We start from the raw sequence: 23,537 nt of genomic DNA, 5'->3' as shown, positions 1-23,537 counted from the left end.
CCCCAACCTGCTGCTCGGAGCAGAGCCCCTGCTCAGCACTGGGAGGCCACGGCCCCTCCGCGGGGGGGCACCGGGCTGGGGGCTCTGGCTCCTTCCCAGGCTGCCAAGCCCAGTGACACCCCCCATAGACCCACGGAGGTCCTGGGGTATCCCCCCATAGGGGTCCTGGGGTACCTGCACCCCCCAACTCCATAGGGGTCTTGAGGTACCTCCCCCACAGCCCCACGGAGGTCCTGGGATACCCTCCAGGCGTCCTGGGGTACAACCCCTATAACCCCAAGGGGTCCTGGGGTACCCCCCCATAAGGGTCCTGAGGGACCTTGTCCTTATGGGGGTCCTGGGGCATCTCCTCCCACTCCCCATTGCCCCGTGGGGGGTCCCGGAGCACCTGCTCCCCCCATCCCTAGCCCCATGGGGGGCCCCAGGGCACCCGCGCCCCTCCCCAGCCCCATGGTGGGGTCCCAAGGCACAACGCCCCCCAGCCCCAGCCCCATGGGGGGTCCCGGAGCACTCACCCCTCCCCGTCCCCAGCCCCATGGGGGACCCCGGGGCATCTCCTCCTGCTCCCTATCGCCCCGTGGGGGGTCCCGGGGCACCCGCCCCCCAGTACCGGGGCTGGGCGGACCCCGGCTCCCGGCCCCCGCCCCCGGCTCCCCCCGCCCCTCCCCGCCCTCCCGCCGGTGCCGGCTCGGGGAAAGTTGCGGCGAGCCCCGGTCGGCGGAGACGGAGGCAGCAGCAACGGGAGGACCGGGGCACGGCGGCACCGGCTGTACCGGCGGCACCGGAGCACGGTAGTAGCGGCACTTCCCGGCCGAGCATCCCCGGGTAGGAGCGCGCAGCATCCCCGGTCCCCACCGCTGCATCCCCGGTCCCCACCGCAGCATCCCCGGTCCCCACCGCTGCATCCCCGGTCCCCACCGCTGCATGCCGGTGCCCCCCATCCCCGGTTCTCCCCGGTCCCCGGTTCTCCCCGGTCCCCGGTGCTCCCCCGTCCCCGCTGCTCCCCTCCCGGTGCTCCCACCCCCGGTGCCCGGGATGCCATCTTAGCTCCGCCGCCCGGGCCGGTGCTGCCTGCGCAGCCGCCGGGTACCGGGCGGGGAGGGAGGCCGCTACCGGGGCTACGGGGCGGTACCGGCGGCTGCTCGGCTCGGCCCGCCGGGCCCCGGGACCGGCCCCGGGGCTGAGGGCGCGTCCCCGCCGCCGCAGGGGCCATGGAGCCGCCGCGGAGCCTCCCGGGGCTGGAGCCCGACCGCGAAGCGCTGGACCCGGCCGGCGGCTGCCCGTCCCCGCTGGAGATCAAGTCCACCCCCAGCAAGAAGATCTGGGTCAAGCTTCGGGCGCTGTGAGTGACACCCCCCCCCCCCCCAAACCGGGACCCCCCACCCCCAAACAGGGACTCCCTCACCCCCAAACACGAACCCCCGAACCATGACTCCCAAACCCACCTGAGCATCACACTCCACCAAACCCCCGACACCCCTCCTTTGGGGACCCCCCCATCCTCCTCTAAGACCCCCCCAGTGCTCCCTACCCTGCATCCCCCCACTCCAGGCAGGACCCCCCCGAGGCCTGCTGCTGCTCCCTGGGTCCCCCTAGAGCCCTTTACCCCTGGGGAGCCCCCCAAGGTTTCCCCATCCATACGCTGCCCCACACACCCCCATGCAGGACTCCACAGTCACCCTCAGGACCCCCCTGCACCCACTGCACCCCTTCGGGGTGGGGGCGGTGTGACCCCCTTGGGCTGGGGGCACCCATAAGCTTGGGGTGGGTCTGATGGGGCAGCTCTGGGATGGCCCCCAGCGCCCCTCACCGTGGGTGGCACCATGGGGTGGGCAGAGGTCTGGGGTGCCCCCAACTCTGGGGGCAGAGTGGGTGCCAGGGTGCTGGCCGGCCCCGGGGAGGGGGTGCCACCCTCTGACACCCCAGGGTGCCACCCTGCACCCCCTCCTTGCCAGAGAGAATCTCTCGGTGTCCCTGGGGGTGCCACCCCCTCGCCCGCTGCACAGTTGTGCTCACGCGTGGGCTCACGTGCGCGCGTGCCCCCCCGGCGAACCCGCGGCACGTGCGGGTCCTCGTGCGGCGGGCGCAGGCGTGGGCGTGCGAGGGGCGTGCGTGTGCACACGCGCGCGGGGCCCACGTGCACGCGGCGGCCGGCGAAGGCGCGCTTGTGCACGGGTGCACACCGGCAGCGGCGTACGTGGTGCCCGTGCGATGGGGCATGGGACACGGGGACGAGGACGGGAGCCACGTGCCCGTTGTTGCACGCTCACCGGTGTGCCAAGCTGCTGAGCGTGTTTCACGCGGCCCGAGGCCGGGCGACGGGACTCGGCCGGGGTGTGAAATACCAATGCCAGAGCTCGCAAGGTGCGCGTGCAAGCCTGAGTGTGCAACCGGCTGCGCACGTTGCTGTGGGCGTGCGAGCGCCCCGTGGGAGCGCGCACACGCGTGTGCGGAGGTGCGTGTGAGTGAGCCTGGGCACGCGTGCGCGGGAGCGGGCGTGCAGGGTGGCACGCGTGCACGCCCGCCTGCCGGCGCGCGCGCTGGGGAGCGCGTGCACCCGCAGGTGTGCGAGTGCGTGGGCTGCGCCGCGCTCCCGCTCCCCTCCCGCCCCCGCCCCGCTCTCCCCCTCCCCGAAATTGCTGGCGGCCGCCCACGCTGCGGGGGCGTGCGGGGGGCCGGGGGGTCCCTGCCTGCACTCTGCCTGTGCTCTCCCCCCCCCTCCTGGGTCCCCCCCTCCCTGCCAGCACCGAGGGGGCAGCGGGGACCCCGGCCTGGGGAAGGTCCCCAGCTCCTGGATGGGGTGATGGAGAGGGGAGCAGCGAGGTGCCCCCAGGGTGCAGGATCCTGCCCCCCCCCCGAGCACTGGGGACCAGTAGGTCCCTGGGGTGGGGATCAACTGGGACGGGGGACCCCAGGGAAGGGAGCTGGGGGGGTTGGGGCACCCATGGGTGCATGTGGGGCTGCGGCGTCAGTCCTGGGGGGGTCCCTAGTGCTGTCTGCACCCCGAGGCCAACCCTGGACCCCTCCCTGGGTACGGGGTGGCCCTGGGGACACTGGCCCCGCTCTGGGGGGCTGTGGGGTGCCAGCGGCTCTGCGGGCACCGCTGTCCCCGTGGCAGGCCTAGGACACGGCGGGAGGTGGCACGGAGGGGGGGCTGGCAGCAGCGTGGGGCCGTGGGTGGTGACAGACAGCCCGAGGACATGGGTGTCACCCACCCGGCATCAGAAGCAGGGGTCGGGCTGCGCCCCTCACCCGCAGGCTCCGCTCGGGGGTCCCAGCTCCATCCGCGATGGGCGAGTGACACGGGCGTCCCCCGTGGCCATGCCACCAAGGGTGGGTGTCCCTGAGGGTGGGTGTCCCCCAGGGATGGGTGGCCGGGTGCGGGAAGGTGACGGCTGCCTTCCCCCAAGGTCACATTCCCTCGCAGCCCGCCGGGCTCGGGAGCTTCGCGTTGGCTTTGAACGTGACGTCTGGCCACCCCTCGGCCCCCCCGGCCCCCCTCCCTCGCTCGCTGGCAGCCGTCACCTAGGCCGGGGGCCACGCTGCCCCCCACCCCCGGAGCCGGGGTCCGGTCGTGGCACCGGGACGAGGTGTGCGTGTGCGACGGCCGCGTGTGCCCACGCGCGCTGGCACGGCCCTGCGCTCGCTCTGGTTTGCGGCCGTGCGCGGGCACCCGCAAACAGCCGCCGGCGCGCTTGCACACGCGTGCACACGCGGGCGGGCTTGCGCGTCCGTTTGCACGCTCGCCCGCACGCGTGTGCCGGCGCGCGGGGGTCTCCGGCGCCCGCCCGTGCGCACACGCGTGTGCGCAGGTTGATGCACGCCACGCGGCCGGGCCCGGGGGACGCTGACGAGGCTTGGGGACGTCGTTAGGTGCTGGGGGGGAGCATGGGGGCCGTGGGACACAGAGGGGGACCCTGCGGGGGGCCGGGGGGCGGTTTCGGGGTGCCAACGCGGCTGCGGTGGGGGTGCCCTGGCACAGGGGCGGCGGCCGCCGCTAATTAAGACAAATTGCAATCAGCCGGCAGGAAATCCCGCGGGAGCCGGGGCGGATGGCGGCTCTCACCAGCCCCCCTCGCTGCCAGCGCCCCCACGTCCCCCAGCCGTGGGGACCTGGTGGCTTTGTCCCCCACTGGGGGGGGGTGGTAGTGGTGGGGGTCCCCTTGTCCCCCCCTGCCCGCAGCCGGGAACCCTGTCCCCGCGCGTTCCCACGGCCCCGGCGTTCCCAGCGCTGGTCCCTCGCGGGGCTGGACGGGGTCACGGCACTGTCCCCTCCCGGGGACCGTCACCTGGGTCGGGGACAAGCGTCAGCATCTCCCGGGTCGCTGCCGGCCGCCTCCTTCCCGCGGGGGTTTGGAGCTGCTGGTGGCTGGGGGACGCGGTGTCTCCTCTTGGCCCGTGACCCGTGGGTTTTGGGGCTGGTCCCCAAGGAGCCACAGCACGGCGGGGGCCTTGTGGCCCAGGCTGGGACCCCCGGGGCTTGTGACGGGGGTGACATTCCCGCCGTGGGGACACGGGGTGACGGTGCTGGGGACACTGTGTCCCGCCGTGGGGGGCAGCTCGGGGCTGGCTGCGGGGGTGGCGTGGGGTGGGGGTGGGGGGCTGGCCTCTGCTCTAGGGCTGCGTGTCCCCGTCCCATGGGACTGTCACTGCGTGCTGTACCCCTCCCCAGGGACGGGTTTTGGGGTCACCACGAGGTGCCCCCCATGCCGTGGGCTGGGCCGGGCTGGCAGCGTGACGGGAAACCGCTGGTGGTGGGGACAAATGCCACCGGCCTTGGGGACCCAGTGGGTGCTGGGTGGGCAGTGATGGGGACTGGTGTGGACCTGGGGGAGCAGGTGGTCACTGATGGGGACCCAGTGGGTTCTGCTGGGAGTAATGGGGACCTGGGAGGTACCTGTGGGGACCCACTGGGTGCCTGGTGGGCAGTGACGGGACCAGTGGGAACTTGTTGGGTGCTGGTGGCTGTGATGGGGACCAGTGGGTACCAATGGGGACCCACTGGGTGCTGGTGGCTGTGATGGGGACCAGTGGGTACCAATGGGGACCCACTGGGTGCTGGTGGCTGTGATGGGGACCAGTGGGTACCAATGGGGACCCACTGGGTGCTGGTGGCTGTGATGGGGACCAGTGGGTACCAATGGGGACCCACTGGGTGCTGGTGGCTGTGATGGGGACCAGTGGGTACCAATGGGGACCCACTGGGTGCTGGTGGCTGTGATGGGGACCAGTGGGTACCAATGGGGACTCACTGGGTGCTGGTGGCTGTGATGGGGACCAGTGGGTACCAATGGGGACTCACTGGGTGCTGGTGGCTGTGATGGGGACCAATGGGTACCAATGGGGACCCACTGGGTGCTGGTGGCAGTGATGGGGACCCACTGGGTGCCTGGCGGGCAGTGACAGGGACCAGTGGGAACTTGTTGGGTGCTGGTGGCTGTGATGGGGACCCACTGGGTGCTGGTGGCTGTGGTGGGGACCCACTGGGTGCCAAGCAGACACTAATGGGGACCAGTGGGGACCAGCTGGGTGCCAGGTGGGCAGTGATGGGGACTGGTGTGGACCTGGGGGTGCTGGTGGTCACTGATGGGGACCCAGTGGGTTCTGCTGGGAGTAATGGGGACCTGGGAGGTACCTGTGGGGAGCCACTGGGTGCCTGGTGGGCAGTGACGGGACCAGTGGGTACCAATGGGGACCCGCTGGGTGCTGGTGGCTGTGATGGGGACCAGTGGGTACCAACGGGGACCCACTGGGTGCTGGTGGCTGTGATGGGGACCCACTGGGTGCCAAGCAGACGCTAACGGAGACCAGTAGGTACCAGTGGGACCTGTTGGTGCCAGCGGCAGCGAGGCCTCAGGGAGGGGACCGGGTGGCCGGGGGGCTGAGCCAGACCAGGACAGTCCCCAGTGTCCCACCAGGGGCCAGCGGCTGCCCTGTGTCCCCCCTCCGTCCCTCGCCGCAGCCCGGGGGGAGGTGGCGGGGCTCTGGGGGGGCCGTGCGAGCCCGTGTGCGAGCCCGTGTGCGAGCCCGTGTGCGAGCAAGGCGGCTGCAGCGGGAGACACGGCTGCGGGGGCGGCGCTTCCCCAGGCGGCCAGATGGGATTCCCCCTCCTCTCCCCGCCGCCGCCTCCGCACCCCCCACCACGACAGACACACGGACACACAGACAGATGGCCGGGGGCCGGCCGGCTGCGGGCACACGCGTGTTCGGGCGTGTGTGAGACGTGGAGGGTTGGCCTGGGGGGGCGGGGGCGAGGCGCGTAGCTCCGTGCGCACGTGTGTGCGTTGGTGGAAAAGTGGGCACGCGTGTTCGCGTGTGCACACGTGTGCGCTGCAGGCGGGTGTTTTCAGGTGTGGACACACGTGGTGCACGTGTGGCTGTGCGTGTGCGTGCCTGTGTGGTGCACACGCCCGCGCGTGTGCGCGCACGTTGAGCAAGCGTGGGTGTGTGTGCACGCGTCTTGCACGCGTGGTCGGCCCTGGGCGCGCGCACATGTGTGCGTGCACACACGCACACGCGTTGTACATGTGCCTTCAGGCACGTATGTGTGCACGCACACGCGTGTGCACGCTTGCTGTGTGCAGGGATCTGGGTGCTCTCCCTGCCAGGGCTTGTCCCTGTGCTGCCCCAGGGCCCCCCCGCCAGGACACTGCCGTGTCCCCGTGTCCCCGTGTCCCCGTGTCCCCTTGTCCACATGTCCCAGTGTCCCCGTGTCCCCGTGTCCCCGTGTCCCCGCGTCCCCTTGTCCACATGTCCCAGTGTCCCCTTGTCCCCGTGACCCCTTGTCCCCGTGTCCCCGTGTCCCCTTGTCCACATGTCCCCTTGTCCCCTTGTCCCCGTGTCCCCTTGTCCCCGTGTCCCCTTGTCCACATGTCCCAGTGTCCCCGTGTCCCCTTGTCCCCGTGTCCCCGTGTCCCCTTGTCCACATGTCCACATGTCCACATGTCCCCGTGTCCCCGTGTCCCCGTGTCCCCTTGTCCACATGTCCCAGTGTCCCCTTGTCCCCGTGTCCCCGTGACCCCCTGTCCCCCTGTCCCCATGTCCCCTTGTCCACATGTCCCAGTGTCCCTGTGTCCCCATGACCCCCTGTCCCCGTGTCCCCTTGTCCACATGTCCCCGTGTCCCTGTGTCCCATGTCCCCTTGTCCCAGTGTCCCCGTGTCCCCGTATCCCCTTGTCCACATGTCCCCGTGTCCCAGTGTCCCCGTGTCCCCGTATCCCCTTGTCCACATGTCCCCGTGTCCCCTTGTCCCAGTGTCCCCGTGTCCCCGTATCCCCTTGTCCACATGTCCCCTTGTCCCAGTGTCCCCGTGTCCCCGTATCCCCTTGTCCCCGTGACCCCTTGTCCCCGTGACCCCTTGTCCCCCTGTCCCTGTGTCCCCGTGTCCACATGTCCCAGTGTCCCCGTGTCCCCGTATCCCCTTGTCCACATGTCCCAGTGTCCCCGTGACCCCTTGTCCCCGTGTCCCCGTGTCCCCTTGTCCACATGTCCCAGTGTCCCCGTGTCCCCGTATCCCCGTGTCCCCGTGTCCCCGTGTCCCCGTGTCCCCGTGTCCCCGTGTCCCCTTGTCCACATGTCCCAGTGTCCCCGTGTCCCCTTGTCCCCGTGTCCCCGTGTCCCCTTGTCCACATGTCCCAGTGTCCCCGTGTCCCCGTGACCCCTTGTCCCCGTGTCCCCGTGTCCCCGTGACCACGTGTCCCGTGTGGGTGTTTTAAGCCGGTGGGGGGAGGATGGCCACACTGGGCGCCTGTCCCCACGTCCCCACACTGCTGGGGCACCTGTGGGTGCCACTGCCACCCCCCCGCTGCTGACACTGAGCAGCACCCACCTGCGGGGCCCCATCCTGCGGTGAGTCCCCGGGACCCCCGGCCCCGTGGCACCCAGGGGAGGTTTTGGGGGTGGGGAAGCTGAGGCGCGGCGGGGGGCTGAGCACCCTGACCTCACGGTGGGTCCCCAGGGTGCAAAGCCACCCCACCGCGGAGTCCCCCCCTACCCCAGGCTGCGCCTCCCCCCTCTCCAGGTTCGTCCCCGTCCCCAGCGACCCCACTGAGCCCGTGGGCTGGTGGGTGGGGGCTTTGTCCCCAGTGTCACTCGGGGCCCTGCGCGGGGCGGGGAGCGCCGGCACTCCCGGGGGGGTGGAGTGGTGGGGACAGGGGTAACCCCTGAGCTCGGGGTGCTGGGGGGAGCCCTGCGGCTCTTGGGTCTCCTCCAGCGTGGGGAGGGACACCCGCCACCCCCTGCCTGCACCCCTGCCCAGTCCCTGCTGGGGAGGCTGCCCCCTCCCCAGTGCTGGGTGCTGAGCTCCAGACGCTGGGTGCAGGATGCGCTCTGGGTGCTGTGTGGGTGCAGCTGAGGGGTTTTGGGTGCAGGCTGGGGGGTTTTGGGTGCAGGCTGAAGGGTTTTGGGTGCAGGCTGAAGGGTTTTGGGTGCAGGCTGAGGGGTTTGGGTGCAGGCTGAGGGGTTTTGGGTGCAGGCTCAAGGGTTTTGGGTGCAGGCTGGGGGGTTTGGGTGCAGGCTGGGGGGTTTTGGGTGCAGGCTCAAGGGTTTTGGGTGCAGGCTGGGGGTTTTGGGTGCAGGCTGGGGGGTTTGGGTGCAGGCTGAGGGGTTTTGGGTGCAGGCTGGGGGGTTTTGGGTGCAGGCTGGGGGGTTTTGGGTGCAGGCTGAAGGGTTTTGGGTGCAGGCTGAAGGGTTTTGGGTGCAGGCTGGGGGGTTTTGGGTGCAGGCTGGGGGGTTTTGGGTGCAGGCTGAAGGGTTTTGGGTGCAGGCTGGGGGGGTTTGGGTGCAGGCTCAAGGGTTTTGGGTGCAGGCTGAGGTGTTTTGGGTGCAGGCTGGGGGGTTTGGGTGCAGGCTGGGGGGTTTGGGTGCAGGCTCAAGGGTTTTAGGTGCAGGCTCAAGGGTTTTGGGTGCAGGCTGGGGGGTTTGGGTGCAGGCTGAGGGGTTTTGGGTGCAGGCTGGGGGGTTTTGGGTGCAGGCTGAGGGGTTTTGGGTGCAGGCTGGGGCGTTTTGGGTGCAGGCTGGGGGGTTTGGGTGCAGGCTGGGGGGTTTTGGGTGCAGCTGAGGGGTTTTGGGTGCAGGCTGAGGGGTTTTGGGTGCAGGCTGAAGGGTTTTGGGTGCAGGCTGAGGTGTTTTGGGTGCAGCTGAGGGGTTTTGGGTGCAGGCTGAGCTCTGGGCACAGGGTGCTGTAGGATCAGCTCTGCCTGCCGGGTGCCCCCTGCACCCCCCCCCAGCCATGCCATAGCCGCGCTCACACCTCGACCCTCCCCTCGCTACCACCATCGCTCCAGGGGTCCCGTGGGTGGGTGCCCACCCCTCCCCACCCCGACGCGGGTCACATGCACACACGTGCCTATAGGTGCTGCCCACGCGTGTCGAGGCGTGGGCGCATCCATCCGGGGGGCAGCTGGGGGACCCCTGCCGCTGCCCCCCCGCCACCCCCTCCATCCCCCGGGGCGGGGGGCCGGTAACGCGCTGCCCGGCTGCCCGCAGGCTGCGCTACATGGTGAAGCAGCTGGAGACGGGCGAGGTGAACGTGGAGGAGCTGAAGAGGAACCTGGAATACGCCGCCTCGCTGCTGGAGGCCGTCTACATCGACGAGACGAGGTGCCGGGCAGGAGCCGTGGGGTGGCGGGGGGTGGGGGGGGGGGCGCGGGGGATGACGCCCACCCTGATGCCATCCCCGGCCGCCCTTCCCCGACCCGCAGGCAGATGCTGGACACGGAGGATGAGCTGCGGGAGATGGGCTCGGACGCGGCGGTGCCCTCGGAGGTGCGGGACTGGCTGGCGGCCACCTTCACCCAGCAGGCACGGGCCAAGGGGCGCCGGGCGGAGGAGAAACCCAAGTTTCGCAGCATCGTTCACGCCGTCCAGGCTGGCATTTTTGTGGAGAGGTGGGTGCTGGGTGGCCCCCCCCCCCAATGGATGGATGGGGCGGGGGGGCTGGGGGAGGCATGGCTGGGGTGGAGATGGGGCGTGGGACTGTGGTCCCTGGTGGGTTGCGGCTGTCTCGTGGCACCCAGAGGCTGTGCCCGGCACCCAGGTGGGTCCCCCAGCACCCAGGTCTGTCCCCCAGCGCCCAGCGGAGTCCCTGAGCACCCAGATCTGTCTCTTACCCCCCAGGGTTTGTCCCCTGGCACCCAAGGTCTGTCCCTGAGCACTCAGGTTGGTTCCTGAGCACCCAAGTGGGTCTCCAAGCAGCCAGGTCTGTCCCCCAGCAGCCAGGTGGGTCCCCTAGTACCCAGGCTGTCCCCCAGCACCCAGCTCGGTCCCCAGCACCCACATCAGCCCTGACTCCCCCCTCTTTGCAGGATGTTTCGCCGGACGTACACGGCCGTGGGGCCCAGCTACTCCACCTCCGTCCTGAACTGCCTGAAGGTACCGTGGGGGGTGGGGGGCACCCAAATCCCCCCCCACCTCCAGGGATGCTGCCCCGCTGCTGGCTCTGTGGGATTCGGCCTGGGATAGCTGGGGGAGATGGCACCCAGCGCTGCTGGGCATCACCCGGACTAGCCTGGCATCCCTGGGCATTGCCCGGGCTTCTCTGGGCATCCGTGGGGGTTGCTGGGCATCACTGGGCATGGGTGGGTCACTGGGCACCCAGTGGGTCCCCGGCGCTGCCACTGGGCATGGGGTTCACCCCGGCGCTGGGGTAATGCCCCCACCTTTTCCCCCCCGCCCCAACCCAGAGCCTCGACCTGTGGTGCTTCGATGTCTTCGCGCTGAACCGGGTGACGGACGATCACTCCCTGAGGACCATCGTCTTCGAGCTCTTCACCCGACACAACCTCAACAGCCGCTTCAAGGTACGCCTGTGCCCACACCCACCCATGGGTGGCCCCGGGGGGGGCTGGGCGCCCGGCACGTGCCGGGGGCTTTGCACACGCGAGTGCATCCACGAGCGCGCGTGGCCGTGCTGCAGATCCCCGCCGTCTTCCTGACGACGCTGCTGGACGCGCTGGAGGCCGGCTACGGGAAGTACCGGAACCCTTACCACAATCAGGTCCACGCCGCCGACGTCACCCAGACCGTTCATTGCTTCTTGCTCCGCACCGGCATGCTGGTACGGGGGCGTGGGGGGGTCCCACGGGGGTCCCAGGCTGTGTCTGGGCCCTGGACCAGTGCCCGGTGCTGGTCTGGCTGGTCCAGGCGATGCTTGTTGCCACGGAAACGGCACCACCTAGCGACTGCGCTGTCGCCACGGAAACCTTGCCACGTGGTGGGGTGACCCCCCGGCTTGGGGGGACGGGGTGGGCACACCGAGGCACGAGGCTTGGCACGTGCACGTGCCCCCTTGTCCCCACAGGGCCGCCGCGGTTGTCACACGTGCGCGCTGGCGGCGCGTCACACGCGTGGCCGTGACAGGCGCGCGTGGCCACACGCAGCCGTGCTAAAACACACACGGAGGACCCCAGGCCCATTTGCACTGGAGCACCCGGTGCCCACCCCGGCCCCCCTGACGCACGCATCCCCCCCCCCAGCACTACCTGACGGAGATTGAGGTCCTGGCCATCATCTTTGCTGCCGCCATCCACGACTACGAGCACACGGGCACCACCAACAGCTTCCACATCCAGACCAAGTGAGGGCGGGTGGCGTGGCGTGGGTGGCGTGGCATGGCATGGCGTGGCATGGTGTGGCATGGCGTGGCGTGGCGCGGGTGGCGTGGCACGGCACGGGCAGGGCTGGGGACCTGTTACAGGGACATGTGGGATGCTGTGGGGCTTGGAAAGGACAGGGGGGGCACCATGGGAATACCCAGTGCCACCGATACGGCCGGGATACAGACGTGGTGGCACCCTGGGGGCGCCTGGAGACACCAATGTGGCCGGGATACAGATGTAGTGGCGCCCTGGGGGCGCCCAGTGCCACCGATACGGCCGGGATACAGACGTGGTGGCACCCTGGGGGCACCTGAGGCCACCGATATGGCCGGGATACAGATGTGGTGGCACCCTGGGGGCGCCTGGGGACACCGATACAGCTGGGATACAGACGTGGTGGCACCCTGGGGGCGCCCAGTGCCACCGATATGGCCGGGATACAGACGTGGTGGCACCCTGGGGGCGCCTGGGGACACCAATGTGGCCGGGATACAGATGTGGTGGCACCCTGGGGGTGCCTGGGGACACCGATACAGCTGGGATACAGATGTGGTGGCACCCTGGGGGTGCCTGGGGACACCGATACGGCTGGGATACAGATGTGGTGGCACCCTGGGGGTGCCCAGTGCCACTGATACGGCCGGGATACAGACGTGGTGGCACCCTGGGGGCGCCCAGTGCCACTGATACGGCCGGGATACAGATGTGGTGGCACCCTGGGGGCGCCTGGGGACACCGATACAGCTGGGATACAGACGTGGTGGCACCCTGGGGGCACCCAGTGCCACCGATACGGCCGGGATACAGCTGTGGCGGCACCCTGGGGACATGCCTCTCCCCGGAGGGGGCCCAGGCTGCCACCCGCTGTGCCCCACCGTCCCCTCCATCCCCAGGTCAGACTGTGCCATCCTCTACAACGACCGCTCGGTGCTGGAGAACCACCACATCAGCGCCGTCTTCCGCATGATGCAGGACGACGAGATGAACATCTTCGTCAACCTCACCAAGGACGAGTTTGTGTAAGGTCCCCGTCCCCGTCCCCGGGGGCTGTCCCCAGCCGGGACGCGGGGCCCTGACGGCGTTTCCCCCCCTCCCCGGGGCGCAGGGAGCTGCGGGCTCTGGTCATCGAGATGGTCCTGGCCACCGACATGTCCTGCCACTTCCAGCAGGTGAAGTCCATGAAGACGGCCCTGCAGCAGCTGGAGCGGTGAGGACGGGTGCCCACCCAGGTTGGGGAGGGGGTCCCGGTGGCGGGGAGGGCGAACGTGATTTTGGGGACGAGCCACAGCACCGGGGTCCCCTTCCCAGGATCGATAAGTCCAAGGTGCTGTCGCTGCTGCTACACGCGGCCGACATCAGCCACCCCACCAAGCAGTGGTCGGTGCACAGCCGCTGGACCAAAGCCCTGATGGAGGAGTTCTTCAGGCAGGTAGGGCCCCCGCGTCCCTGGGGACGGGTGGTGGGACGTGGGGACCACCCCCTGGGGACACGTCTCCCTTGCCTTGCCAGGGCGACAAGGAGGCCGAGCTGGGGCTGCCTTTCTCGCCCCTCTGCGACCGCACCTCCACGCTGGTGGCCCAGTCCCAGATCGGTGAGTGGCGGCGGGGTCCCCGTCCCCACCCTGCCCCCAACCGCCGGCCCCGCCGTGGGCAGGGGATGTCCCCATCGACGCCGCGTCCCTTCCCCACCGCAGGCTTCATCGACTTCATCGTGGAGCCCACCTTCTCGGTGCTGACCGATGTGGCCGAGAAGATGGTGCTGCCCTCCGCCGAGGACGGCACCAAAGCCAAGGGCAACCCGGTGGCCAGCCAGCAGGCCAGGTCGGCCACGCCGTCCTGCCTCAGTTGCCCCTTCCCCACGGGGAGGTGGTGGGGCTCAGCCCAGGGGTGGGGGGCACCCACTTCTTTTGGGACCTGGGAGATGGCGGTGGCGGCTCTGCCCTGCTCCCAGCTGTCCCCGTCCCCGCAGCTCGCAGTGGCGGCAGCCGTCCCTGGATGAGCACCTGGAGCTTGGGGACATCAAAGCCGACCTGGCTGGCTTCCGCTCCACCTGGGCCAAGTACATCCAGGAGAACAAGCAGAAGTGGAAGGAGCGGGCGGCCAGCGGTAGGCGACAGCCACCACGGCCACCCCGGCCACCGGGGAGGGACGGGGGACCATCGTGGGGATGCGCGGGGCCGGGTTGAGCCGAGCATCCCTGGGTGGGGAGGTGGCCCAAGCACAGGGTGTCCGGCCCCCGGGGTGTGGGGGGGTGCGTGCGTGTGAGCTGGGGGGTCTCGGCCCCCATGGGTGGCTGGAGCGATCCCCCAGCCTCATGTCCCGCCGCAGGCATCACCAACCAGGCGTCCATCGATGAGCTGTCGCCCTGCGAGGAGCAGCCGCCAGCCCCCAGCCGGCACAGGCACAACGGGGACGTGGAATAGCAGCGGGAGGAGCGAGGTGGGCCTGGGGGGGGGGTGTGTGTCTGCAGGGGCAAACTGGGCAGGGGGGAATTGGTGGCATCGCCGTGACCATCCCCCCCGGACGGCAGGTCTTCGTCCAGCCGAGTGATGCTGTCTCGCCCAAAGTCTTCGACGCCATCGAATTCAGCACCATTTGCAGGGAAGGAGCCGCTCGGGGCCGCACAAGGATTCGTGCCAACCTCCGCGCCAGGAGCATTCCCGGGGCCGACACCCCCGGCAGCCCCCCAGCCCGGCCAGCTCCAGCTGCCTGTGCCAAACTGGCCGCCGAGCCACGTGGCCTCGAGCCACGGGTGACGGTGACGCCGACCCTCTCACTGCCATGCCAGCGGCTGCCCGGCCCCCTCCCGCTGGGTTTTGTCCTTATGGCTTTTTTAAAAAAAGCTTCTTTTTACCCCACGGGGTGCTTGGGTGGCGCTGGGGACAGCAGGGGACCGAGGGATGGAGGAAGGGTGTCAGGTACGCTGTCACCCCGAGGGCCGCCGTCGTGCCTGCTGGGTCTGTGATGGGTGGCCCCAAATGTCCCCATCCTGCCCTAAGTGCCCTGAGCATCCCTGGCCCGGGACACGCGTCTCCGTGTCACCCCGGGCTGGGGACACAGCCCTGTGGGGCCTGTCCCCCGCTCTGCTGGCCCCAAGGGCACCTCAGGGCTTCCCCTCGGGGTCCTGCCCCACACGGCGTGGGCGAGGCTGGGGGGGACAGGGAGGCGGCGATGGGGCAGGGCGCGCGCAGCCGGAGCGCGGCGCTGGGAGCTGGGGTGCGGCAGGAGGGCAGGATCAGGCCCATGTGCCAGCCTCTGGCTCCAGTAACCCCTGGTGCTGGCATCCCCCAGCTCCAGGCCGTCTCCAGCACCTTCCAGCTCTGGTGTGCTTCCAGCATCGCTGGCTCCGGTGTGACTCCAGCCTCCTCCAGCTCCAGCATGGCCCCAGTGTCCCCCCTGCTTCCTCTGCCCCAGCGTGCCTCGAGCATCCTCCGGCCTCCCGGGTCCCGGCGTGCCTCGAGCATCCCTTCCCGGGTCCCGGCGTGCCTCGAGCATCCTCTGGCCTCCCGGGTCCCGGCGTGCCTCGAGCATCCCTTCCCGGGTCCCGGCGTGCCTCGAGCATCCTCCGGCCTCCCGGGTCCCGGTGTGCCTCGAGCATCCTCTGGCCTCCCGGGTCCCGGCGTGCCTCGAGCATCCTCTGGCCTCCCGGGTCCCGGTGTGCCTCGAGCATCCCTTCCTGGGTCCCGGCGTGCCTCGAGCATCCTCTGGCCTCCCAGGTCCCGGTGTGCCTCGAGCATCCTCTGGCCTCCCGGGTCCCGGCGTGCCTCGAGCATCCTCTGGCCTCCCGGGTCCCGGCGTGCCTCGAGCATCCTCTGGCCTCCCAGGTCCCGGCGTGCCTCGAGCATCCTCCGGCTTCCCAAGGCCCGGCGTGCCTCGAGCATCCCTTCCCGGGTCCCGGCGTGCCTCGAGCAACCCCCAGCTTCCTGGGTCCCAGCGTGCCTCGAGCATCCTCCGTCTTCCCGGCTCCTGGTGTGCCTCAAGCCTCTTCCAGCTCCGGCATCCTCCAGCTCCGGCATCTCGGCTCCAGCCACCCTGCCCCGCCGTGTCCATCGCCCAGCGCCCGGCCGCCGTGGCACGGCCTGTCTGTGTTTGCACTTTTCTACCCCGCGGTAACGCGTCGCGTCCCCACCCGGTCACTGCTGGCAGAGCTCCACCTCGCGCCCACCCGCACGCGCATGTGAAACGAAGCGCCGCCGCTAACGAGCAATTAATAAACCGTACGCCTCCGCCAGCCCGCTTCCCGCACCCTCATCCCAGGCACCCAGCCCCAGCTTGACCCCAGCGTGGGGGTGGCAGGGGGCTGGGACCCCTGGGTCCCTCCTGGAGGGGGGGGTCAGTGCCATGGCTGGAGGGGACAGAGCGGTTGGCACGGCTGGATTGGACCCCCGGGGGGGGGGTGAAGCCCAGAGGTGGGTGCTGCCCCCAGCACCCAAGGGTGGTCCCAGACCCAGCTATGCCCCCCACACCCGGCGCGAAGGCAAGGAGGAGGCGGGGGGGAGAAGGGATCCCTTTAATACCGGCTGAGGCGGGGGTGGGGGGTCCCCGCGTCGCCCAGGCGTGTGCACGCGTGCTCTGTGTGTACGCACATGGGCGTGCATGCGAATCACATGTGCAAAGTGCGCGCAGGCGTGTTTCCCCCCCTCCCATCCCGCCGTGCCCATGCGTGCGCACGCGTGTGCGGGGAGGGTGTGCAAACACCCGGGTCTCCCCCACGGGTGCATGCGTGTGCACACACACTCCCCCCTCCCCAAATCCCTGGCGTGTGCAAGCGTGCACGCACACATGCGAGTGCTGGGCAGGGTGCAGCTCCCCGTGTCCCCCAGCCCGGGAGGGTGGTGACAGTGGGGTGGCCGGGGGGGGTTGGCCCTGGGGACAATCCGGGGCTGGCAGTGAAGGGTGGGGGGGGGTGGCATGAGCTGTGCTCCACGGGTGCTGCTCGGTGGCCCCAGCGTCGCCTGCCCTGGGGACCCGGGGAGGGGGGCGAGGGGACAGGGCGGGCAGCCTGGCTTGCCGGTGTCCCCAGCGCCCCCCCCTGCCCCGGGGGGGGAGGGGAGGGACCTGCCCGCGGCAGTAAAAAAAAAAAAAATCCTCCGGAAGACCCAAAGCAGCCGTCGGAATCTTAGAAAATGATCAGATAAAAAAAATAACGCGGCGTTCGGCTCCTTCGGCCCGGCCGCGGCCACGCTCCCGCCACCGCTGGCACCTGGGGACAGGGGGGAGCCACGCTGGGGGACGGCGACCCCACGGTGGGGGTCCATGAGGTGGAAGGCATCCCCCCCCCCCCCCCCGCCAATCCCTGCCCCATCCCCAGCAATGCCAGAGCCACGTCCCCGGTGCCACCCTCGCCCCGAGCCACTGTCCCGTTCCCTGTCCCGGTGCCCAGGATACCCCCGTGGCGTCCCAGTATGCACCCACGCGCCCCAGTAACCCCCCAGTGTCCCAGTGCAGAGCCCCAGTACCCCCTGCCAGTGTCCCAGTAGCCCCCAGCATCCCAGTACGTACCTACTGGCTGCTGGCAGCACCCTTGCTGGCGCCTTCCTTTGGTGCTATATGGGTGCCCTCCTCGGCGAGGCTTTGCTGCCCGTCCCCGTGAGTCCCTGCGGGCACCGTGGGGCGGGGGGTGAGCGCAGCCCCTCCCCCCCCCCACTGCACCCCATAAGCCGTCCCAGCACCCCCAAACCCACCCCGGCTCCAGGTGCGTGGAGGCTCCCGGGGCAGAGTTAAGGGGCCGGGGAGGAGGGGTACTCACGCTCGCCGGGGCCGGGGCCACCCTCGTGCGTGGCCAGTGGGCAGGTGCCACCGGGGCTGTGGCTGTGCTCGGTGTCACTGTGGTGGCAGTGGCCGGGGCCATGCTCCTGGCCGGTGGTGGCTGCCTCCTCCTCTTCCTCACCCTGCGCCTGCTTGCACAGGTGATGCTCCACCATCATCTGCAGCTCTGCCAGGCAGGGAGCGGAGCTGGGGAGGGGGGGGATGCGGGGGGCAGCGGTGACCGTCCCCCACGCTCCCGGTGACACCGGGGGATGCAGCACGGCGAGCTTGGTGGCCTCCTGTCCCCTCTGGTGGCATTTGCCATGGCTGGACCCCGTGTGCCCACGGCCACACTCCTGTCCCAAGCAGGCCCGAGGCCAGCGCAAGGGTGGTGGCATCCCACCCACCCATCCCCCGCGGCGCCGGGGGGGACTGCCACCCCCTGTCCCCCCACCCCCAAATACCTTTCATGGTTGGGGTGGTGCGGGAAACCTTCTTCCTCTGCCTGGGTGACATGGCCAGACCCGACTGTGAGGGAAGGGAGGCGTGTGAGCAGGGGGCTGGGGGGCACCCTGGGGTACCCTGAGGGGCTGGGGGCGCCCCCGCAGCCCCCCATGGTGGCAGCACCTACCTTCAGCAGGGGGTTGGGCAGCCGGTCCTCATCGATCTCTGGGTGGGGGCAGTAGGAGACCGAGGTCAGTGGTGGGCACAGGGTGCTGGGCTCCATCCTGCACCCCTGACATTAATCCACCCCACTGGGTCTGTCCATCACCCGTGGGTGCGCAGTGTGGCCATGGGTGAGGTGGGGACAGTCCTGCTCCCGCCCCCCCCCCCCGAGCATCTCCCTCGCCCCCCGCATTGCCACAGACCCCGGCATCCCGTGTCCCACAAACGGTGGCGGAGGAGGGTGGCTGGCGGTGGCTCAGCCCCGTCCCCACCCCGGGGATGGGGCCAGCCCTGGGCCGCATCCTGACCCCCCCCCGCGGTGATGCTTGGCCCTATGGAGCTGATTTATTTGCAGCCAGAGCCACTGCCCCGAGTGGGTGCATGGCCTGGAGGTGGCACTTGGGGACAGAGTGTCCCAGCAGCCAGGGTGTCCCCAAAACAGGGGACAGATGAAAGCATCCAGCTGGGGTGGGGTGGGGGGGCCGGGACGGGGGGCAGGGAGGCTGTGACACAGCTGCCAGCCGGGTCAGACCCCATCCCCAAAGGCCACATGCCGGGTCAGGCCAGTGACCGAGGAGCTCTTAAATGTCACAGCTGGTGTCCCCTGCCAGCCGGGGGGGGGGCCATGCCAGCCTCCCCGGTGTCCCCAGCACGCTGTCATGGGCAGCTGCTTCCCCCAGAGATGGATGGGCTGAGCGAGACCCGGGGCCAGATCCTGGCAATGCAGCGCTGGAGCGGGGAGGGCAGTGGCTGAGCCAGGCTGGGTGGGACGTGGGGACAGTCCCAGGGTGGGGGACACGGGGTGCTGCTGGGCCAAGCTGCAGGATGAGTCCCACTGCAACCAGTGTGCTGTGGCCCCGAGCATTATGTAGGGGGGGTCCCTGAGCCCCCTGTAGAGGGGGGTCCCTGGGCGGGCTGGAGCCCAGGGTGACAGGGGTGACATGCACAAGGACCCACCTGGGGACGACTGGTCGCTGCTCAGGACCAGGTTGGCAGGAGTCGGTCGGCGCCTCCGGATCTGGTGGAGGGGGGACAGGAGAGGGTCAGGACCCACGGCTGCACCCCAAACCCCATTGCACGCACCCGAAGCCCCACCAACACTGAGAACCCCCCCCGAATGTCCTCATAGCCAGGGCGGTGGTGGCCCCATGGGGACGGACGCCGCCAGCCCAGTGGCTCCCATGGCCGGACACACATGTCTTTTACATCAACACCTCCCGGCCAGCCCTAACGACAGCCGGGAGCTAATTATGGCCCCAGCCCCGGGAAGCGCTCGGGGACATCGGTGTGGTGACACCGGCGGGGCCCTGCCCTTCCTCCGTGGGCACAGTGTCCTTGCCCAAGGTCACCTGGAGCATCCCGGGCTGCTCCCGCCCCACGTTCCCCCCCCAACCCCACCTTCAGTGGGGGTTTCGAGGCCCCGTTGGAGGATTCAGTGGCCGCAGCGTGGCCGTGGCCGGTGGCAGGGGTGGCACTGGTGACAGCGGTGACACTGTGCCCCGCGAGCGCTGCCTCGCCCCCTTTCCCCACTGACCCACTAACTGAGTTGCTCAGAAAAAAAACGAATTTCCCAGCGAGGATTCCCTAATGAGGCAAGATGCCTAATGAGATGCTGATGAGATGCTAATGAGGCAGGCGAGCGGCCGGGCGGGTGGAGGAAACCCCCCTCCCCACCTCCCTACCTCTCCTGGCCCCAGCCCACACCCCCCCCCAGCCCCCCGGCGCATCTTTTCCGTGTCGGCCCCGTTGCCATAGAAACCCGCGATCTGGATTTTAAACGGAGATTAGAGGAGCCGGGAATCGGGGAATCGCCGGGAATCGCCCTCTCCCTGCCAGGGACCTGCCGACCAGCCCCCCGCTCTGGGGTTGGGGTCCAACCACCCCCCCCCCGACACCCAGCGATGGGGCTGGGATGGGCCGGGCTCCCCCCAGGGCTGGATCGGGCCCTGCAGCCCTTAGTGATGGGCCCTGGGAAGCCAGAGCCACCCCCGGGCTGCTCTAGGACCTCTGAAGCCCCCCCCCGCCAGGCTGTGGGGAAGGGCTGTGCCCCCTGCCATGGGGATGGGGTGGGGGACACCGGCGTCACCCACTCAAGGTCACCCAGGCGAGGCTGAGCACCCCGAGCTGTGCTCCCCTTCCCGCTCTGGACCGGGCAGGGGTCCCAGGCGTCCGGGCGGCTCCCGCCCTGACGCCCCGGGGAGGGATGCTCTGGTTTTCCTTCCCTCCATCCCTCCATCCCTCCATCCCTCCATCCCTCCCTCCCTCCCTCCCTCCCTCGCCAGCTCGGCCGGGGCGCCGCGCTCTCCTGCCGCTGCTATTTTTAGATCAATCTCCACCATCGATTAAGAAGCGCCACGGCCGGGAGCGGCAGGAGCCCGGCCCCGGCAGCCTGCGGCGGGCGCAGCATCGCGGGGGGCTGCTCCCTCCCGGCCCGGGGGGGGCGATCCCGGAGGGCGGGAGCCGGGGTGGGCTCGGGATCGGGGACCAGAACGGGACTGGGGATGGGAATGGGATCGGGGATGGGATGGGCATGACGGAGCAAACGCCCCTGGGCTGTCCCCGCCAGCCTTGGGGACATGATGTGCTCACGGTGGGCTTGGGGACCTGGGCAGAGATACGGGACAAAGCCCTGGGCCGGGCCTGGCACCCACGGGTGGCACCCACGAGAGCCAGGGCAGAGGGATGCGCTCGGCAGAGATGGGGGTCAAAGAGCTGCAGGACCTGTGGGGACACGGGGGGACCGGAGAAGGTCCATGGGGACAAGGTCCTTTTGGAGGGTGGGGCTGGACAGGCTCGGGGACATCCCTGCAGGACGTGGGGACACCGTGCCGCAGCCTCGGCTGACATGGCCGAGCCCTCCGTCAGTGCGAGCCCCCGACAAGGGGAACCCACATCAGGTCCTTCCCTGCAGGGACACCCCAAAAATGAGGAGCTGTAAACCCAGGGAGGGGACATCAGCATTGTCACCTGCTGCCACCGCACGGGGCTGGCTGTCTAGGCCCTGCCACGCCAAGTGCTGCCGAATCAGCGCGCCCAACTCCTCTGGGTGGGGAAACTGAGGCAGGGACGGGCAGGGGACTCCCCAGGGCAGGGTTGTGCCCCGGTCCCCTGTAGCCCAGCTGCGACGGGAGGTGGGACACGGGCACCCCTGCTCCTCGCTGCAGCCCAGGAGGGTGCTGGGGTCCCCGCGCCCACCGCCCGGCAGCCCCCCTTGGCTCTCACCCTCGCTCCTGGGGGGGCTGCGCTGCAAATGAGCCGTGCGGCAGCCCCAGATGGTGCGTGGCCGTATTTAGCGACAGCGAGATGCTCGCCGGGGAGGCGGCCCGCGCTCGCCTCCGCACCGCTGGCACGCAGGGGCTCCTCGGCTGGGAGCCACCCAGCTGCTGGGGACCCCCCGCCTGTGTGTGTGGGGAGTGGCTGGGACCCCCGGCTGGAGCTCCCCCACCCCACATCAGCATCCTCAAGCCCCCGCAGAGCTTCCCACGCCTGGTGACGATGAGGACCTTGGTCCTCCCTAGACCCCTCTCATCCCCTGCAGCCCCCAGGGCTGTGGGGCACGGCGAGAGGGGGGCTTGGTGGGCAGGGAGGGGGCCAGGGTGCCGGGGGTGGGTCCCCGGCTGCCTGTGGGTGGCCCTGCTGTGTCCCCTGTCCGGGCCATCGCGTCCCAGCTGCTATTCTGGGATCCCCTCCAGCGGGAGCAGGGGTTGAGCAAGGGCTGGAGAGCCCCGGGGGGGGCCCCGGGGGGAGGAGAGGGGGGGCCGTAACCCTACACCCTCCCCGGGACGCCCCGGGAGGCGTCGTGCTGAGCCAGCACATGGCCCTGGCGCCGCCACCCCGGACCCCACGGCCACCCCGGCCTGCCCACGGAGGTGTTTGGGGTGCTGGGGTGCAGCGGGGGGGACACGACGCTGGGGGTGCCCCGGTACCGGGGGGGGCTGCACCCACCTGGCAGAGCCCACGCTGCACCCGTCCCCGTGTCACCCACCGCCGCGCGCCCCGTCCCCCCGCACCCAAGGGTGCTGTCACCGCCCCGGCACCCCGGAGATCGGGGGTGCCCCCCCTCACCCCCCCGCTCCGGGCCGTGCCCTTCTCGTGCCCGCAGCCTCCCGCACCGCCCGGTGCCCCCCTCCGGTCCCCGGCAGGACCCCCCGGCTCCCCCCGCGCCCCCCCAGACGTGCAGCCCCGGTGTCCCCCCGGTGTCGCCCCCCCCGGTGCCCGGTCCCCCCCCCACCTGCTCGGCCGCCTCCGGGTCGAGGTGCGGCTCCAGCAGCGGCACCGTGAACTGGATCTTGCGGGGGCTGTTGGGCTCCATGGCGGGCGGCGGCTCCGGCGGCTCCCGGTGGCTCCCGGCCCTGCCCGGGCCGCCCCGCCCCGGCCACGCCCCGGCCACGCCCACCCGCGCCCCGCCCCGGGCCCCGCCCGCAGCGCACACGGACGGACAGACGGTGGGACCCGCCGGGACAGACGCAGGGACACAGGGATGGACACTGGGACCATGCGCCAGCGCACTGGGACAGACGCACGGGCACAAGGACGGACACGCGGACAGAGCCTGGACACAGGGACAGACACGTGGGCACAAGGATGGACACACGGACAGGCCCTGGGACACTGGGACAGACACTGGGACGCAAGGATGGACATGCAGACAGACCCTGGGACACAAGGACAGACCCCAGAGACAGGCCCTGGGACAGACAGAGGGACAGTGGGACGGACACCAGGACAGACACTAGGGCATGGAGCACATGGACAAATGGACGCTGGGACAGACACATGGGTGACACACGGACGCAGGGCTGACACACAGACAGGCACACACGTGGACTGACACGACACCAGGACACACACCCGGACACGGGCCTCAGGACGCGGTGACACGTGGGGACACCCGCAGGGACAGGCACACAACCAGTGGGACAGTCAGACACAGACGGACACCAGGACAGACGGACACAGGGACAGACGCTGACAGACAGGTGCGCACTCGGACACACTCACACATGACGAGAGACACGTGTGTGCACGCACAGGCGCGCCCCGTCACGCACAGGCAGGGGCACGTGGGGGTGCGTGGGTGGACACCCCCATGTGAGCACCCCCACGCGTGCACCCCCATGTCCCCGCACCCCCACGTGCGCACCCCCACACGTGCACCCCATGCCCTGACACGTGCAGCCCCACACGTGCACCCCACCGCCCTACACGTGGCCCCCTATGCCCTACACATGCACCCCCACACCCCATACATGCACCCCCACGTGCGCACCCCCACACCCCACACGTGAACCCCCACATGTGTACCCCCACACCCCGACATGTGCAGCCCCACACATGCACCCCACACCCCTACACGCAGTCCCCTATGCCCCCACGCATGTACCCCCGCACCCCACACGTGCACCCCCACATATGGCCCCCCACCCCCTGACGTGTGCAGCCCCACACGTGCACCCCACGCTTGCACACCATGTCCCCACACGTGGCCCCCTACATCCCCCATGCGTGCACCCCCACACCACACACA

General features: G+C 70.2%; 2 protein-coding genes across 3 annotated transcripts; one reads left to right on the top strand and one right to left on the bottom strand.

Annotated features, from left to right (window-relative positions):
- The first annotated feature begins 728 nt into the window (after positions 1–728).
- PDE1B (phosphodiesterase 1B) lies at positions 729–15,723 on the top strand. The gene is made up of 16 exons (XM_064474402.1): positions 729–825; positions 1,207–1,342; positions 9,487–9,600; positions 9,702–9,887; positions 10,305–10,371; positions 10,683–10,799; positions 10,916–11,056; positions 11,475–11,575; positions 12,491–12,616; positions 12,703–12,804; positions 12,906–13,026; positions 13,107–13,188; positions 13,291–13,417; positions 13,566–13,702; positions 13,925–14,035; positions 14,127–15,723. The coding sequence occupies exons 2-15, from the start codon at positions 1,212–1,214 to the stop codon at positions 14,017–14,019; spliced, it is 1,647 nt and encodes a 548-aa protein (XP_064330472.1). The 5' UTR covers positions 729–825; positions 1,207–1,211; the 3' UTR covers positions 14,020–14,035; positions 14,127–15,723.
- A 959-nt stretch (positions 15,724–16,682) lies between these two features.
- On the bottom strand, positions 16,683–22,399 carry PPP1R1A (protein phosphatase 1 regulatory inhibitor subunit 1A). 2 transcript variants are annotated; one of them, XM_064474488.1, is made up of 7 exons: positions 22,242–22,399; positions 18,968–19,028; positions 17,976–18,013; positions 17,809–17,872; positions 17,346–17,531; positions 17,099–17,193; positions 16,683–16,821 (listed from the first exon to the last, which is right to left on the bottom strand). In XM_064474488.1, the coding sequence occupies exons 1-6, from the start codon at positions 22,320–22,322 to the stop codon at positions 17,099–17,101; spliced, it is 525 nt and encodes a 174-aa protein (XP_064330558.1). In that variant the 5' UTR covers positions 22,323–22,399; the 3' UTR covers positions 16,683–16,821. The 2 variants fall into 2 exon arrangements, with proteins under 2 accessions (XP_064330558.1, XP_064330557.1); XM_064474487.1 differs by having other exon boundaries at positions 16,683–16,799.
- Between the last annotated feature and the right edge of the window lie 1,138 nt (positions 22,400–23,537).

The sequence above is a fragment of the Phalacrocorax carbo genome, chromosome 27, assembly GCF_963921805.1.
Source record: "Phalacrocorax carbo chromosome 27, bPhaCar2.1, whole genome shotgun sequence".
Classification (NCBI taxonomy): domain Eukaryota; kingdom Metazoa; phylum Chordata; class Aves; order Suliformes; family Phalacrocoracidae; genus Phalacrocorax; species Phalacrocorax carbo.
This window is presented reverse-complemented; position numbering and strand designations above follow the sequence as displayed.

Bases quoted from the DNA above. Each gene is read 5' to 3' on its own strand.
- PDE1B (XM_064474402.1), top strand. From the start codon at position 1,212: ATGGAGCCGCCGCGGAGCCTCCCGGGGCTGGAGCCCGACCGCGAAGCG. The intron at 9,601-9,701 runs GTGCCGGGCAGG...CCCGACCCGCAG, and splicing joins GTCTACATCGACGAGACGAG to GCAGATGCTGGACACGGAGG. The intron at 13,189-13,290 runs GTGAGTGGCGGC...TCCCCACCGCAG, and splicing joins GGTGGCCCAGTCCCAGATCG to GCTTCATCGACTTCATCGTG.
- PPP1R1A (XM_064474488.1), bottom strand. From the start codon at position 22,322: ATGGAGCCCAACAGCCCCCGCAAGATCCAGTTCACGGTGCCGCTGCTG. The intron at 18,014-18,967 runs GTGGGTCCTTGT...GCCCCCACCCAG, and splicing joins CAGCGACCAGTCGTCCCCAG to AGATCGATGAGGACCGGCTG. The intron at 17,532-17,808 runs GTATTTGGGGGT...CCTGCCTGGCAG, and splicing joins CACCACCCCAACCATGAAAG to AGCTGCAGATGATGGTGGAG.